Source organism: Leucoraja erinacea, chromosome 13 (assembly GCF_028641065.1).
Source record: "Leucoraja erinacea ecotype New England chromosome 13, Leri_hhj_1, whole genome shotgun sequence".
NCBI lineage: Eukaryota > Metazoa > Chordata > Chondrichthyes > Rajiformes > Rajidae > Leucoraja > Leucoraja erinaceus.
Window position 1 is genome coordinate 21,716,670 of NC_073389.1, and position 16,403 is coordinate 21,733,072.

General features: G+C 34.6%; 1 protein-coding gene across 3 annotated transcripts in view; it reads left to right on the top strand.

Moving 5' to 3' along the window:
* LOC129702666 (zinc finger and BTB domain-containing protein 20-like) overlaps positions 1-14,042 on the top strand; it is a 241,768-nt gene extending 227,726 nt beyond the window's left edge. For all 3 annotated transcript variants that reach the window (XM_055644560.1, XM_055644559.1, XM_055644561.1), the window contains exon 9: positions 1,375-14,042. In XM_055644560.1, the coding sequence (XP_055500535.1) occupies positions 1,375-1,733 (359 nt within the window). In that variant the 3' untranslated portion in view covers positions 1,734-14,042. The remainder of the gene's footprint in view (positions 1-1,374) is intronic.
* Positions 14,043-16,403: the final 2,361 nt, after the last annotated feature.

Here is a 16,403-nt window from a genome sequence, read left to right on the forward strand (position 1 = left end):
TTGCGAATGTTTACCGAAAGAGACCAGATGGTATGGGTTACCTAAAACTAAGGTAGATACACCAGGTAGTGTGAATCAGCTGTATAATATTGATATTCAGATCTCTAAAATGCTGCTTATAAATTGAGAATTCTGTCTAAGAAACAGTTGACTAGATTACTGTAGATGACTGAACAAGTATATTCCAGTGCCAACGGAACTCACTACTTTAGCATGTCTACTCTGCTGACTGACGAAATGTTTGAAGTGTTTGAGAGCATCCACTTTTGCTTGCTGTGCAGAGCGTTGGCACAATGGTAGCATCCCATTTTGCTGCTGTGGAAAGCATTAGAGGTTCTTGACCGCTTCAAGAATGCTTCTAGCCGATGTCTGTTGCAAACTATTCAACTCTCAGATGAAAGAGTTTTGAAAGGAATCCCCCTACATTTTATTATCAGGGATCAGCATTGAAGAAATCAGCATGAAGAAATGATTGACCAAACTAGGTTTGCATACTCTGGAGTTTAGAAGAATAGCATGGATTTAATTGAAATGTAACAGATCCTGAAGGGTCTTGAAAAGATGGATGTGGAGACAACGATTTACTTTTTGGTGAAATCCAAATCTGGACATCAGTGTTTAAAATTGACGAGTCTTCCATTTTAATCAGATATGAGCTATGGGAGTCTTTGGAACTTTCTCATAGGGCAGTGGGAGCAGAGTCTTTGAATGTGTTGAAGGAATAGGTGCATAGATATTTGGTGAGCGGTTATTGGTGAGAGGTTATTGCAGGAGATGGGACTGCAGTGTTGAGGTTATAATTAGGTCAGCCATGATTTTATTAAATAGTGAAGCAGGCTTAGGGACCAAGTGACCTGCCAGTCCTAAATAATAGGTTGGTGCAGATTCCTTCAGCTTTTTTATTATTGCCAGCATAAATGCAGTTTATTTTCAAAGGTGTAATGGTTTGAAAATTCTTGGAATATCAATGGTGCTTTAATGGTGTTTTTAAAGCCACAGTCCTATTTCGAAGTTAGTTAAAATGTTGCTGGAAAGACACTTTGAAAATGTCACTGTATTTTGACAAATTAGAGATTGCAACTGATAGACCCGTTTCATAACCATGGTATTTATGGATTGCTGGTTGACAAATTTATACAGTCTTATTTCCCTCTAACCCAGCATGGCAGCTTGTAAAATTATAGCAGGGCTGACAGTAGCTAATGTATAAATACTATTTTGCAACTCTACACTGAAAATGTTGTCAATTTAACTGATTGAAATAGAATAGTCCTCTATTTCTTAGTGCTGCAAATCAAATTGAGAAACTGTAGTATTTAAAAGTCTTTGAATATGATTAACTTTTTTTGTTTTTAATTGTTAAATGCCTTACAGGGGAAAAGCCACATCAGTGCAGCATTTGTTGGCGATCATTTTCTCTGAAGGATTATCTGATTAAACACATGGTGACGCACACTGGTGTAAGAGCCTACCAGTGTAGTATCTGCAACAAGCGTTTTACCCAAAAGAGCTCCCTCAACGTCCACATGCGGCTTCACCGTGGTGAGAAGTCCTACGAGTGCTACGTCTGCAAAAAGAAGTTCTCCCACAAGACCCTACTGGAGAGGCACATGGCACTCCATGGCACTGGCTGCTCTGAGGTGACTACATATGTCTGCTCTGTTTGCCCGGCCAAGTTTGACCAAATCGAGCAATTCAATGATCATATGAGAATGCACGTTTCCGATGGTTAAGAAACTTCTTTGAGAACAAATTTGGAATTAATTTTTAAAAATAACATTTTTAAAACAAAAAGCGCTGGCATATTATTATCAGCAGCAAGATGTTCAAGAATTCTTCAGGATGGTGGCCTTAATGCCTGTTATTGTGTGTGCTCCACTGGCTGGATGACCACTACAGGCCTCAAGATTTTTTCCTCTCATTCAGCTCTTGTTTATTGCTAGCGTGTTGAACACTTCAAAGGCCTACTATCTCTACAGATCTAAACCAGTGTTGCATTATCTAAGGTGGAATTTTCTTTGAGATGATTACACAGCACGAGGTCCGGTAAACTGTGGTATGCAACATCTTTTCAAGTACAAGTACAATACTTGGTATGTATTGACATTTCTGTGTTCTGATGGTCACAAAATTTGCCTTTTACCGAAGATGACATTGTATGTATAGTGGTTGTAATGACACTGGCAGTTATTTATTATTTACCTGCTATGGGCAGGTCACTTACACAGATGGGTTTCATTTTGAAAATCAAAAGGTTTAATATATAATGCAGCATCCGTGCAACTGCAGTTAGGTACAAGAATTTATTTCACAAATGTGCAAACAACTCAATGTTATTTCAATGAGAAAAAGCGCAGTGAGTTTTATTTCCAATTGCAGATGGTTCCAGTAAACGTTTACTACATGGATGTGCATTTTTTTCACAACAGTATTTGAACAGAGGCAAGGCTTTTTGGAACTTTTGCATACACTGCCACTAATATTCAGAAGACCGTTAAGGTTGCAAGATGAGCTGAATTGAAGGAAGTTTTTTTTCCCCACAATGTGTGGTTGATAACATTCAAAATTAACATATAATCAATGTGGTCTGTTTGACATGCTGTCATTTTGATTGCTGCTCCTATTTTGTCTCTTATTTTATCTTCAGACTGTCAATGATGATTATTCCGATCAATTTTAAAATATTTTGATTAATTTGCTGTTGCCATAAGATTAATTAGAGTTCCATGGTGCACCATTAACAGTGCACCCAAATCAGTCAGTCAGTCATTATAATGAATAGGAAATTGAAAATAGCTGCAATTTGTGCAGCATGTACAAAGTTTGAGGGAAGTGTGTCTTGATGAGATGATATATTTCATCGGATATCTTGTTCATATTTCTTGTCTTTAAACTTAGAAACAAACATTGTGAGGAAATAATACAGTCTAAAAGTCTTGTGTATCTTTACAAAATGAATTTAGCTGGAACTAAGCAATTTACTGAATGTATTAGCTTTGAAGTAGTTCCCATGTGAGCGACATTTTTTAGGGCCCATTGACCAAGATGTACCCCAGGGATGATTCTCAGATATTTTGTTTTTAAATCCTGCGGTTCACCTCTAGGTTTTATTTCATTTTGGAATCATAATTGTAAACAACTCACATTTATATCTAACCACAGATTTTCATTATTTTGACTACAGATGATCACTCTTAATATAAAAAAGCCTCTTTGCACCAGTTTATTTGATTCCAGTGAGTTCAACAAATATGCACTACATTATGGTTATTAGCTAATTTTTACCTGTGGGTACATACTAGAGTATCTCATTTTCACAGTGGAATTGATTATCATACTAACTTGCGCTGAAATACTATCCTATTCTCTATATGTTTCTGTGTTGCAGATCTAATTTGATGTCTGTAATACAGTCTGTTTAACAAATACTAAACCATTTATCTAGTTTAATTTTCTTTTATAGAAATTACTTCTTCACAATTGGGGTTATCATTTATGAAGCTTTTTTTTTAATGTCAGTCAGGTTTTTCTGTAATTTGGTTTCAATGTTTAACTAATAATCTCACACAGTACGTTTGTTTGTGGAGGTGTAGAGTTATTAATTTGTGCGGATCTGAATTAAGCGATAGCTAATAAATAATTAATGGTGCTTCCTAGGTTGATGACTGCCCTACTAAATCAGTTTAGTTCCATGTCCTTATGGGGTTAACTATTTCTGCAGGCAGTTAATACAATGATTTTGTTAGAACTTTTGAAAATAATATATCGTTAGGCTGATTTATCTAATCATGTAGGGAATAAAGTAGGGCTAATGGCTGCCAGACTTGAACTTTAAGTATCACATCTTTCATGCATGTGTAACATGTAATGCATACTTCATAGTCTTTCTGTGATCAATGTTAAACTTTTTCACGGTCTCACCAAGATAGTTTAGCTATTTAGTAGAGTAAAAGTTTTAAATGTTATTGATGTTTCATTTGAATCTGGTAAAACGTGTCTACAGGTGGCTACAGTATTACAGCAAAAGTTACATGCTTTCTTCGTTAAAATAAGAGCTGATGTTAAGCTTGAATAACTAACCAGAGAAGTTTAAAAACAAATAAATTCTGTAGGTATTAATTGATTTTTTTCTTTCTCACTATTTTGACTGACTGACAATTGAGCTCTGAAAAAAATATGGCAACAATAATTTTAATCTTTGAGAGGCAAATGGGTCCGAGAGGTTTTGTTGGTTTAACATTATGGAATACTGGTTTAGATCTTGAGATTTTAAAGTGCAAACATGAAAGTAAGGGTGGCTTTAAGCTAGGCATTAGCTACAACAAGTGGAAGCCTCTTGTATGATATTAGCTGTTTTACTGGAATAGTGTCCTGTGGAAGGAGTATTTAACCAAGCTTAACTTTGCAATGCAGTATTTGTTTATACAATAGTACACATTTACATTTTATTACAGGATAGACCTGCCTTGCAATATTTAATACAATCACGTTGAATCACTTGCATATCACCAGCCCACTGCATTCACAGTGACTCTTGGTTTCCTCAACATTTGTCCTTTATATTCAATGAACCCATCAGTCAGACATAGGAATGTGTACTAACAAGACAGTATTAGATTACTGAAGTTTAACAGTTCAGAAATTGTGAAACATAGAAATGAATTTTCTAAATGTACAACCCACTATGCATGTACAGCGCAGTCTAAAATACCTTTGGTATTTTATTTTGCATTTTTGGAGACAATATTCTGAATCACAGAGGTAATCAAAAGATTAAAAAAGTATGCATTTTAATATACAAAACTAACTTGCTATTCTATCCATAGTCTTACTGCATATGTGATATTTATGCATTAATTCATTGTCTGATGCAAAATATTTCTTTATGGTTCTGGGTTGTACATATAACTTGCATTGTTTACTCTTGAACTAACCTGAAAGTTTACGAACTCAGTGTAGAATTTTACTTTTTAAAAAATCATTTGTTTTCTTTAAAACAAGTGTTACTAATGCAATGTGTCACGTCAGTAGTGTAGATCAGTGCCTTTAAATAGTATATATAAACATGGCATTTTAAATAAAATGCAAAAACCTTTATAAACCTATTTTCTGCGGGACACTATGCATTTTGTATGAGCAAATTCACCAATGATAGCAGAACTTTAAAATAAATCATCAGTCTGGATGTTTTTGAAGAATGCATAATTGATATGGGAACAATTGGAGTTATAGCATGCCCTGCCGAGGAACAATAGTATTAAGCTTTACATCTAAAGTATTCTTGGAACTCTGAAAGTATCAGCAAATATTGCACCAAAACAGAGCAACTTCCTTTAAACAAAATAATGAAAACAATGCCCAAATGCAATTTTAAAGAATCACTTTCAGATTGCCCCATTGGTTTCCATTAATCCTGGCCCCATTGTCCTTTGTCAGAATGAGATGACTTAAAAAAATCCAGCAGAAATTCCCCATTTCAAATATCATTTATATTGTATTAATGATTTAAGATTTAACTTCAAGAGATCCTGTCTATGGATAAACTAGGATTTGAATCACATTGAGTAATTCTGTTGGGAATTTTCTATTTTATTTTGATTATATAAACTTAATTATGCACATTTAATATGACTATTAAAACCAAAGAAAAACTTGCAAGGTGAATTGCAAACCTTATTTTGGAACTAATATTTCACCCCTAATATTAAAGAAAAAGTGAGGAACTAAATATCTTTTTAATGTTGCAGTAGATTTTTCATCTTATTTTTCTTTCCCATGTAAATAAGAATGTAGTATTATACAGCATTGTATAATGTTAGAGTAAAAGGTAGCATTATGTAATTAATGGATAAAATCATGGATTTATAAACATATAACCTTTTCTTTTAATTTGGCACATTTCTGGGATATAATTAACAGGCTTACTCTCTTGGAGAATCAATCAGTTGGCTATACTTGACATATAGCTAATTTATCTGATTGGATATTGCGTTCAGACCACAGATTAGAAATGAGCAGCTTCCAGGATCATTTTCTTTTCTTACAAATGAAATTAATGAACTTTACACCCGATATTGAGTGGTCGTAATTTTCTAATTAATCTTATCTAGAAACATGATTTCAACCTAAATAATCAACTCTTAGCTGCCATCAAAAATGAATAAAACTGGTAAGTTCTTCAATGCTGATCAATAGCTTGAGGAGTTAGCAATTTTCATTCAAAAGGTAAACAACTACCCCCTCCCTGCCCCCACCCACCCAATTGCAAAATAGGTTATCTTTTTTGACACTGGTTTGCTTTTGAAGTCATTGTTTCTGATCACTGTTTGAAGATGTGATTGGAGAGAGGGTTAATAGATTCATGAGTTTTACACTTCTGTGTTCAAAATTCTAACAGTAATCAATGGCAAGTTATGGTACAACACATGCCCATCTGATAAATTGAACCAATGAAAATGTTACACGGGGTCTTTGCACCTTATTATACATTTGCATTATAATTTTCCTTCTTCAAATTAGATGCAGTATACAATTGTTAGATTTATATGACTGTAAAGGCCATTATTCCTGTAACAAATCTGTTAAACTATTCAAATAACCTTTGGGTTTATCTATTCTGTTAGATAGAAATGTGAGCTTGCACAATCCGATGAGAATCTAGAAGCATTAATTGTACTTAGCTCAACAATATATGCATAATTATAAATCTACCAGCATCTGTCGAATGCAGCATTAATAAGGTGATTTACTAAATATCCTCTTGTTGAAGTTTCAGAGCAAAGAGAACAGATTAAGAAGGAAGTATGTAATTTAAGGGTTAAAGAAACCACCATTCATCTTTACTTCTAAGAAATAACATTGAATAAACAAGCTCCCCAAAAAAACAGTACCATTTGTGCTCTGAGCCAAAAGGTTTTCAAGTAACACTTCAAAAATAAGTTTAAGATAATTCATGAGAAATGCATCCAGATTATCAGTCACCCCTTTAGAATGTGCACTTTTTCTTAAATAATATACTGTATGTGATCGAGCAATAATATTTAAATAGAGTTTTATTTTAAAATAGTTTTAATGTAGAGTTGTTTTCCATTTAAGAAGTGTGCAAACGGTGACTTTAAAATTGCTTCCATCTGCATCTCGCTATTCTGAAATAGGAAAAGGTGAAAATATAGATGGGCTATCGCTGCCTCAGAATAGAAAGGTGATGTTTTAATGTGCATTGTTGACAACTTTCTAGCATATTTAAACAGGATATTCAGTTATTCTATAGTATAGTGATAACCTCCATTTGTCAAGAATGTATGGCAAAAAAAAACATCTGTACTGATGCAAATGCTGAAAGTAAAGCTGAAAGGAAAGACCAATTGATGATCACCACTGAGCTCTGTTTTCCAAGGTCATGGCAACAAATATAGATTGCATTTTATTTCCTGAATTTCAGATTAAATCTTTTAAAAATCCTCTTTCTGTAGAAAGCAAAAAAAAACAATAGTTTACAGCATTATCATCTTTATACCCAGTAACAAAATGTCAGTATTGCCAGTGATCAATTCACAGATGTTAATACAAGTCAGTGTGACCACTTACTGCTTCTTTGTCATATAACTAAAATATTTTAATTACACATTAACAGGAATAATTGCAGGAATAAAAAAAGGCCTATACAGCATTAATTTTATTTAAAGAATTGATAGAATTGCCTCTTTCCAATGCTCAACAGCAAGTGGGTTGCATACAGAAGATGAAACAGCTTAAGGTGTGCAGTCAGACTGTACCAGTGGAGCAGTCCATTGATGCTGGATTTAGTCAACTAGCCACTGTTTTTTCTCAATATGTAAATAAAAGATATGGGTCAGTATAAAACAAGTTTGGTAAGGATCCAGTACTTTGTATTTTTAAGGGTTTTCATTTAACCTGTGCACCTATGCGGTTGTGCATTCTTTCAGCTTTTAAATCATATTTCCATTGTGATTCGTTGCTTCTTGTGGAATTTTTTAGTATGATTTTCTAGGGTACAGTTCTTTATTAGCAGGAGCAGGAAACAAAGCTTTTTTTTTCCAGCCTTTTTACTATTACTGATATATTTACAATTTCAGTTGAAACTTTAATACTTTTTCATCAAAACTAGTGTGTACTGAATGAATTTCAGGATTGGATTGCAAAGACTCATACCAAGGAAATCAATCAGTCTCTATTTCTCAGTTTATCCCAGAATAACGGTTTTGTCTTTTTAAATAAAATGTAATATCTGGAACCTGAAGTAGCTGGAAAAGCATAAGACTATCAGGTTAACTGTAGTGTTACAACATAGATTTATGAATCTCTTCTGGTTTAAAGATTCATACTATAGAAAGACAAATATAACCCAGTCAGCATAGGCTATAATACACTCCTGTTGTATTTCACAATTTTACACCTTGAGTTGCAAAATTAATAATGACCCGACTCTCTGGATGCCAATATAATTTTTTTTAGAAAGTGTCCAAGTGATAAGACTATGTCTTACTATTCAAATACACTATCTTGCTGCTGTCTTGTAAAGTCAGCACAACCCTAGTGTGCAAGTTAATGGTGGTGTTATGCACTGAAATAACTGAACTGCATGTAAGATTTCCACTACTGACCAGCATTCACACTCAAAACATTTGCACACGTAAGGGCTAAAATGAACCTTTTTTTGAGGTGGGATGGGATTTATTGCATGTGAATAGAACCAAACCAGTGTTAGTGTCACATCCAGTCAATGCCTAATGTAGTCACCAAATGTAAAGTTGAACCCACAGGTGGGAACACTAGTACAGGACACTAGCTGGTAACACATTTGACACGACACTAATTCAGCACTTTGCTTTCCCTGTAAATGAACACTAACCCAAAAAATTTGAATCGGTTAACATTTGTGACAAATCTACTGAATTTATTATGCCTTGACATCTGCATTTTTGGTTTTATTATTGTTTCTGTCAATTAATTGGATTTAGATAAAGAGATTTAGAAGGAAAACAAATTGCATCTTTCTTCTACACAAATATAGCATTTTTATCCAAATCGTCTTTTCCACATCTTTTCTAAGGCTTTGTACCATGACCTCACACATGGGAAATGAGTGAAACGCTTTTGGTGCATGGGCTGACAAAGGCATACTCTAATGTTATCATATACAAAGCCTTCCCTTGGACTTCACTTTAGTTAAATTATTAGTCACGGAATTGACACCGTTGAAGTAACCAGTAACATGATTGAATCTTTGGACCATTAAAGTAAGTTCCTAATGAATGGGATGAGCTAACAATTCAATTTGGAACCCTTTGCCCAGGACCAAGTAATCTTCAGCTAATAGCATTTGTTGCACTCTTGGTGCAGTCTCAATTGGAAGAATAATTCATGGAAAAATCATAGTTTGGGAATAAATTGACTCAGAAACTCAGTTTGTCACATACAATAATGTTTTATTGCTCTTATCATTTATCATTGTCCAATAATTTAGCAAATTTCAGCAGTATCTTACCCGACCCTACATTCAGCCATGGGTTTATTGAAATGGGAGGCATCAGTTCATCTAACAAAATAGTTGCACTCTGAATCTGGCATGTAAATAGTTTTATCTCCAATTCACAAAAACCTAAGTAATTATGTCATAATGACTGAAAATGCAGATGTCTTTTCCAGCCTTTGCCAAAATCTGATTTGTTTCAAAAGTAGAATCTGATTGCCTTAAGACACTTAAGTGACAGCCAACAATTATGTTGTAAGAACAGGCCGTTGGGCGTTTTTCCTAGGTACAAAATATCAGATTCATTCACTTTACTGTTGTGCACCTTTTCTACTTTATTAGCCCAACACTGTTGTGATGATAATTATTTTATATTTGTTTTAATGTGACTACTGTAGACCAAAAATAAGACTTTAATTTTACAATATTTACCCTATCATATTCCATTTAATTTATTTTAAAACTCATGATGGGAAAAGCATTTAGTAACTTTAAAAGATGTCCTGAGAGCATCATAAGTTTAAAAAAAAAAGTTTTAAAAATAAATAAGACTGCAGTTGCAAAAATATGAAGGAAGATGAAGTTTGGTTGCTCACAGATTCTTATAGATTAGTGGGTAAGACCATTTCTTGACTTGTATCTTATATTCTTATTCTTTTTCTTGCAGCTAATGTTTCTTTTTTATAATCTGCTATTTTTATTTTTGTAAGCAGTTTATCTCCATTTAAGATGAAAATTTATCACAGATTGTGTATAGTTTTTGTTTTGTTTATGGAAAGCACTGGACAAGTTTGACATCCCCTTTAATATAAGGTGATGTACAATGATTTTGATTGCTTGCTGAATGTTTTTTTATTCCTAATTATAAAACACTAGGATGGTTTTGCATCTTCCATATTTTATGCAAAAACATGTATGTGCCCTATACTTAAAAAAAGAAGCTCTAGGTGGCATTTTTCTATGTTTTGTGGAAAATAATCCTTTTGAATGGTAGGAAAATATTTTTTGTTGTTGTACTATTTTATATTTTTAAAATGATACATTTATTGGTATAAGACTGTTTTGGTGAAGGAATTAAATGAAAAACAAAGTCTGCCCTTAAGAATGCTGCAGTAGCCTGTTTTGAAACTAATTATTGATGTGTGTTCAATTGGTTTTGTCTGTTTATTGTTACAACAGTTTGGATGACTAATTAGGGGTTTTTAAGGGCGTTTTTGATTTGTCAAACACACTGGATTGTGAGTCTTTTGTAATGTGTGGGACTATTTTTTGTGATACAAACAGCAGCACTCTCTCAAGCGGTCCTTTTTCACTGCCTTTGTCCTTGAAAATAAAGTAATGGATTTGAGAACAGGGCAGACAAATGAAAGGCAAACTGGAGATATTTAATGAACACCTATATAGGAAGACTAAATCTCTTGTTAGTGGCAATGTTCTATTTCTGCTTTTTACAAGTTTCTGCTCAGAACAGTTTTAGGGATTTTGCTTGTCTGAAAGATAAACAGGCTATGAGAGAAATCCTTAAAGTGTATTGCTAATCATGTGTGTGATTGCACATCTAATAAGTATTAAACAATTCTATAAACTATTTAATCTTGTAATACAATGCACATTATAGTACACCATTATGAATAGAGCATCTCCTATTCTGGCTGATTTTGTTCTCTGAGTAACAAAACAGGTGCCTATATTTCTGTAGAAGTTCTGGTGCAAGCTTATTGTTCTTCCCTGAGTATTCAGTGTTGCACATATGCCTTTCCACTTCTATAACATTAAGTCTATGTGCCTTCTGTTTTTGTTTCTATTATATTGACATTTGAATGGTGAAAATCAGAAGAAGCATTTTAAACCATTCCAAATAAGGTTTGTCTTGTTCTAGAGCCCAGCCTTCTTCAAACAAACAGCATTATTCAGACTAGTGAAAATATCCTTATAAGCACTGAATTGTAGATTTTTGTTGCATTTGCAACTTTATAAAATAATGTCTATATGAATTTAGATTCCACTGTGATTTCAATGTCCAAAGTTATAGTTTATACATTTTTCACATTAGTACACTTTTTAATAAATACAAATATTACCTTGTTTGATAGTGTGATATAACAGGCTGAACCTATTTTGTTGACATTCTATTGAATGAATTAAAGTGCATTTTACTTCTGAATTTCTATGGTAGAACATCCATGTTGCCTTTGGTAAAACACTTGCTGCTATTAACTCCAAACACTCAACTCCATTTAAAAGTGTGATTCTGCAAGTGTATTTGGGAGCTATCTGGGCTAATAGATTTCTAAAATTACATTGGCATCATAAAAAGTAATATTCTTAGGTCTTCATTGGTGTGCCTGCTCTACACCCATTGTCATATTGCTCTTCTTAATAAACACATGTCTGTAGAAATTAACTAGCACAAAATTTTACAGACATTGCGCTTTATGCACTAGTCAGTCTACTTACTTGGCCAAAAGTACAGTAGTACAGAAAGTTGTAATTTTCACATTCTTTGCACGTATTTCTCGTTCACAGGTTGAATATGTACCTGATTAAATTGGCCATTATAGATTAATACCTGAAATAACACAGCTTTGGTTTGAATCTTAGCACTTTAATTTTGAAGTCTCATCGGAATGTGTCCCTTTCAAGCCATCTTCTCGCTTTTTACATTTATAACTTTTGCAGACAATGGAAAAGATACAGAATTTGGTTTAAAAATGCATATCCCAATGTTGTTCAATGCTGGATATATTACTGATAAAGTATTAAGTAGATGCACGATTGCATTCACACAATACATTATTCAGTGCTTCACAATCCCATAATATCTATTTCATCGGAGCATATTTTTGCACCAGTTCAATTTTGCGCTCTGACGGAAGTACAGATGGTCAAAATGGGAACTGTGTACTGTACAGGAATGGTGTTTCTTATTTTTATATCGTAATTTTGAAAAAATGTTGTGAGAAACGCAAACATTCCTTATGCATACAGTATCTACCATTTGTACTTTGGTCTTTCACTGCTCTGTTAAATAAGATGTTAAACAACTTACAGATTTTATTGCTAATCTACATGCCGCTTTTGGGCTGGCTTGATGCTACTTAGTGCTAATAATTGATCCAAAGAGGTCCACTTTCACCACTGTCAGTTATTAGCTTAATGGACAATGCTAAATTTGAGATAAAACTTCTGGTTTAACTCAAAGCTGTGTTTCACACGGTCGGCCTACTCTTTTCAAAGATCTCCTGTCAAGGTTGTTATTAAATATTTCCAGTATAAGTGCTGCTACTATGTATTAGAAATGAGACTCTTTTTGTCAGTACAAATGTGCAGTGGTCTGTGCTGAAGGAGATTAGTTAAACTGGCAATGTTCATTTTCTTGTTCACTTGCCATGGTTGAGCCATCTTGGTACAACAGGTGAAAACTAGCGTTTTGGGTTTTTCAAACAGTTGAATAATCTTGTCTTGGTGTAAGGGATCACTTTAGAAATGTTGGCTTGTTATATTTCCAAAAATGTAGATTGTGAAGCACCTTATGCTTGTTGACCAATTTTGTAGAGGTCAGCAGTTTACTGTTTCTGTTCTGCACCTTACCTGTTATATGGAACACGTACCCTTTTTTCCCTTGTATAACGTCCTGCCTTTTTTGCCTTGTGTATGAGCCCTTTATCTGATATTAAGGGATTTATTAATTTGTATTAAAGGTCAATTGAGAAAGTTACAAATCTACCCCAGTTATTGAGATAGTTGAATGACTGCTTTTCCTCCCCATAGCAAATGTGTGTAATAAAACATGAGGGGGAGCCGAGTATATACAACAAAGGAAAACAATCTCTTATTGAAAATAAATTCAAAAATTAAACTTTGGAAAGAGACCTTCACTGATGAGAGGATAATTTTTTTACTTCTGACATTTCTTAGTTTTATTCAGAAAATTTAATATTATCCTCGGCAGTGAAGCATCCTCTGGTCTCAATGTTTGAAATTAAGTGTCAGTTTATCAAAGTACCCCAAAGCAAAGGGGGTTCAAAAACAGGTACCATTAAATTGTGATGTTATACTTACAGGGTAGCTTTCTGACCTTTTCAGTTGACCGTCCAAGAAACAGGCTAGCATTTTTGAAGTGATCTCCAACTTTACCCCCATTTACTATAGTACAGTATGTTGGTATAAATTCAAGTACAATTTTCAAGTGCTTTAAATCCTGCCAGATTTATTAAAGCAACAGTATCCTAACTTGCCATTTATTAGACTGTATTTCTCATGTATTACCTGTGACATGTGTATTGTTAACTAGCTGTATGCTTCATTATGTTATTGTGACATTTGAATACTGTGAAGTTTTATCTGCATACTTACTTTATACTGAAGTATTAAGCCTTAAATTTGTTCGTGTGAAAGAATAATTGACATTCTGGGGATGAAGATTTCTTTTTTTAATGTTACCAGCACTTTTTTGTAAGTTTCACTTTCCAAGTTATTGTAAAGTTCACGCTGTAGTGAAGTTTGAACATGAAGGAATAAAAACTCTAGTACTTTCCCGTATTGAAAAGTTGTACTTACTGTATTCTTTTAATTTTCTGGGCATTGTACTGAAATAATGGTCATAAATGTGTTTTAATAATTCTATTCACCATTCCGTTTTACAGCTACAAAAATGATTTTTATTTCCTTAAATTGCAGATTACTTTACCATCCTGTGGCTCAGGTTAAATAACTGTATTTTAGGGGGCTACCTAGCTTGTGAAGCAGGCACAGGTTTAATATACATTTGTCCCAACCACATTCAGCCCAGTATATGGTCGACATTGAACTCGTGCTACCTGTTCATTATAATGATTATAAGCATGAAGCAAATTATTTATATTCATGTACTTTCATCACCGTCGCAAAATTTAAAATAGGCTTTACCTATAAAGGGTTGTTATTATTTTTAATATTCATTTTTGCAAGGCCAGCATTTATTGCCTATCCTTAATTGCCATAGAGAATGCAGTGGTGGGTGCCGCATTTAACAACAGCACTCTTTCCAGTGCAGGTACTTCCACAGATTCAGATTCAATTCAGATTCAATTTTAATTGTCATTGTCAGTGTACAGTACAGAGACAACGAAATGCATTTAGCATCGTGCTTTTGGGGTGGCAGTTCCAAGATTTTGATGCAGTTAAGGTGACAGAGCATTGATATATTTATATATCGGGTTGTTGTGTGACTTTGTAGGATACCTGTAGCTGCTGGTGTTTCCAGGTGATAAGCCAGGGTTTCCAGTTAATAAACAGCCAACTCACAAAAACATTAGGTAAACCAACTCCAGCTTTACTGATCATCAGCCGGCTTAAGTGACAGGGATACACCAGTCAAGTAAGCAACAAATACTTGACTTCCCTGTGCTGCCACTTCAATGAACAAAGATTTGCACAGTGTTTTATACTGTGTGTCACTTAGTCACATTCCAAAGATATTAGTCATGGTCAAGATGCAGCCAATATACATCACTGCAGAACGAGTCTGAGCTTGTCTCATCAATTAGCAGACACATTACAAAGGCATTTTATTAGTTGGTACTTCAGGACAAGACATTGCATCTGTCTCTTATCAGATGATACTTTCAGGACAAGACATTTCAAAGGCATCTTATCAGTTGGTACTTCCAAGATAAGACATTTCAAAGACATTGGTCATTGTCTCAATATAAATCAACCTGAGACAAGCTTGGGGTTGTCTCTCTTGGAATACAAGTTACAACCTAGTCAAGTATTCCACCATGTATCTTTTACGTATTTAAAAGCATTTAACTCTTTCACAGGCACCCGCTGCAATTTTCCATCTAGGTGGTAGAGGTTTTGTTGCAGGAAGGAACCACAGATGCTGGTTTAAACCGAAGATAGACACAAAATGCTGGAGTAACTCAGAGGGACAGGCAGCATCTCTGGATAGAAGGAATGGGTGACGTTTCGGGTCAAGAACCTGCTTCAGACCACGCATTTTGTGTCTATCTTTGGTTGTAGAGGTTGCAGATTTGGGAGGTGCCATTGGAATAGATTGGGTAAATAACTGCAGTGCATTTTGTAGATGGTACACAGAGACCTTCCATTAACAAACAATAGACGTAATTTGTAATGTGTTTAATCTATAATTTTAGTTAAGAATGTTATGCCTTTGTTTTGACATCATGAGCAAGTAGAATATGATGAGCAGTAGCTAAGAAAAGCAAACATGGATTTATGAAATAATCATAGTCATACAGTGTGGAAACAGATCACTCGGCCCAACTTGCCCACACCGGCCAACATCTACACTAATCCCACCTAACTCTGTTTGGCCCATATGCCTATAAACCTGTCCTAGCCATGTACCTGTCTCATTTTTTCTTAAACGTTGCGATAGTACCTACCTCAACTACCTCCTCCACTAATCCCACTTGCCTCTGTTTGGCCCATCTCCCTATAAACCTGTCCTAGACTTGTACCTGTCTAAATTTTTCTTAAACGTTGCAATCGTACCTGCCTCAACTACCTCCTCCGGCAGCTTGTTCCATACATCTACCGCCCTTTTTACGTGAAAAGGTTACCCCTCAGGTTTCTGTTATATCTTTCACTCCTCACCTTAAACCTATGTCCTCTGGTTCTGTTTCTCCGGATCTGGGCAAGGGACTCTGTGCGTCTCTCATGATTTTATACAACTATAAGATCACCCCTCATCCTCCTGCGCTCCAAGGAATAGAGTCCTAGGATGCTCAAACTTTCCCTGTAGCTCAGGACCTCGAGTCAAGGCATCACCCTTGTAAATCTTCACTGCACACTTTCCAGCTTCAGACAATTTCCTGTAACATGGTGCCTAAAACTGAACACATTGTTGATATTTCTTTTGGAACACAGTATATTAAGATGTCAAGAAGCAGACCAGAGAGAG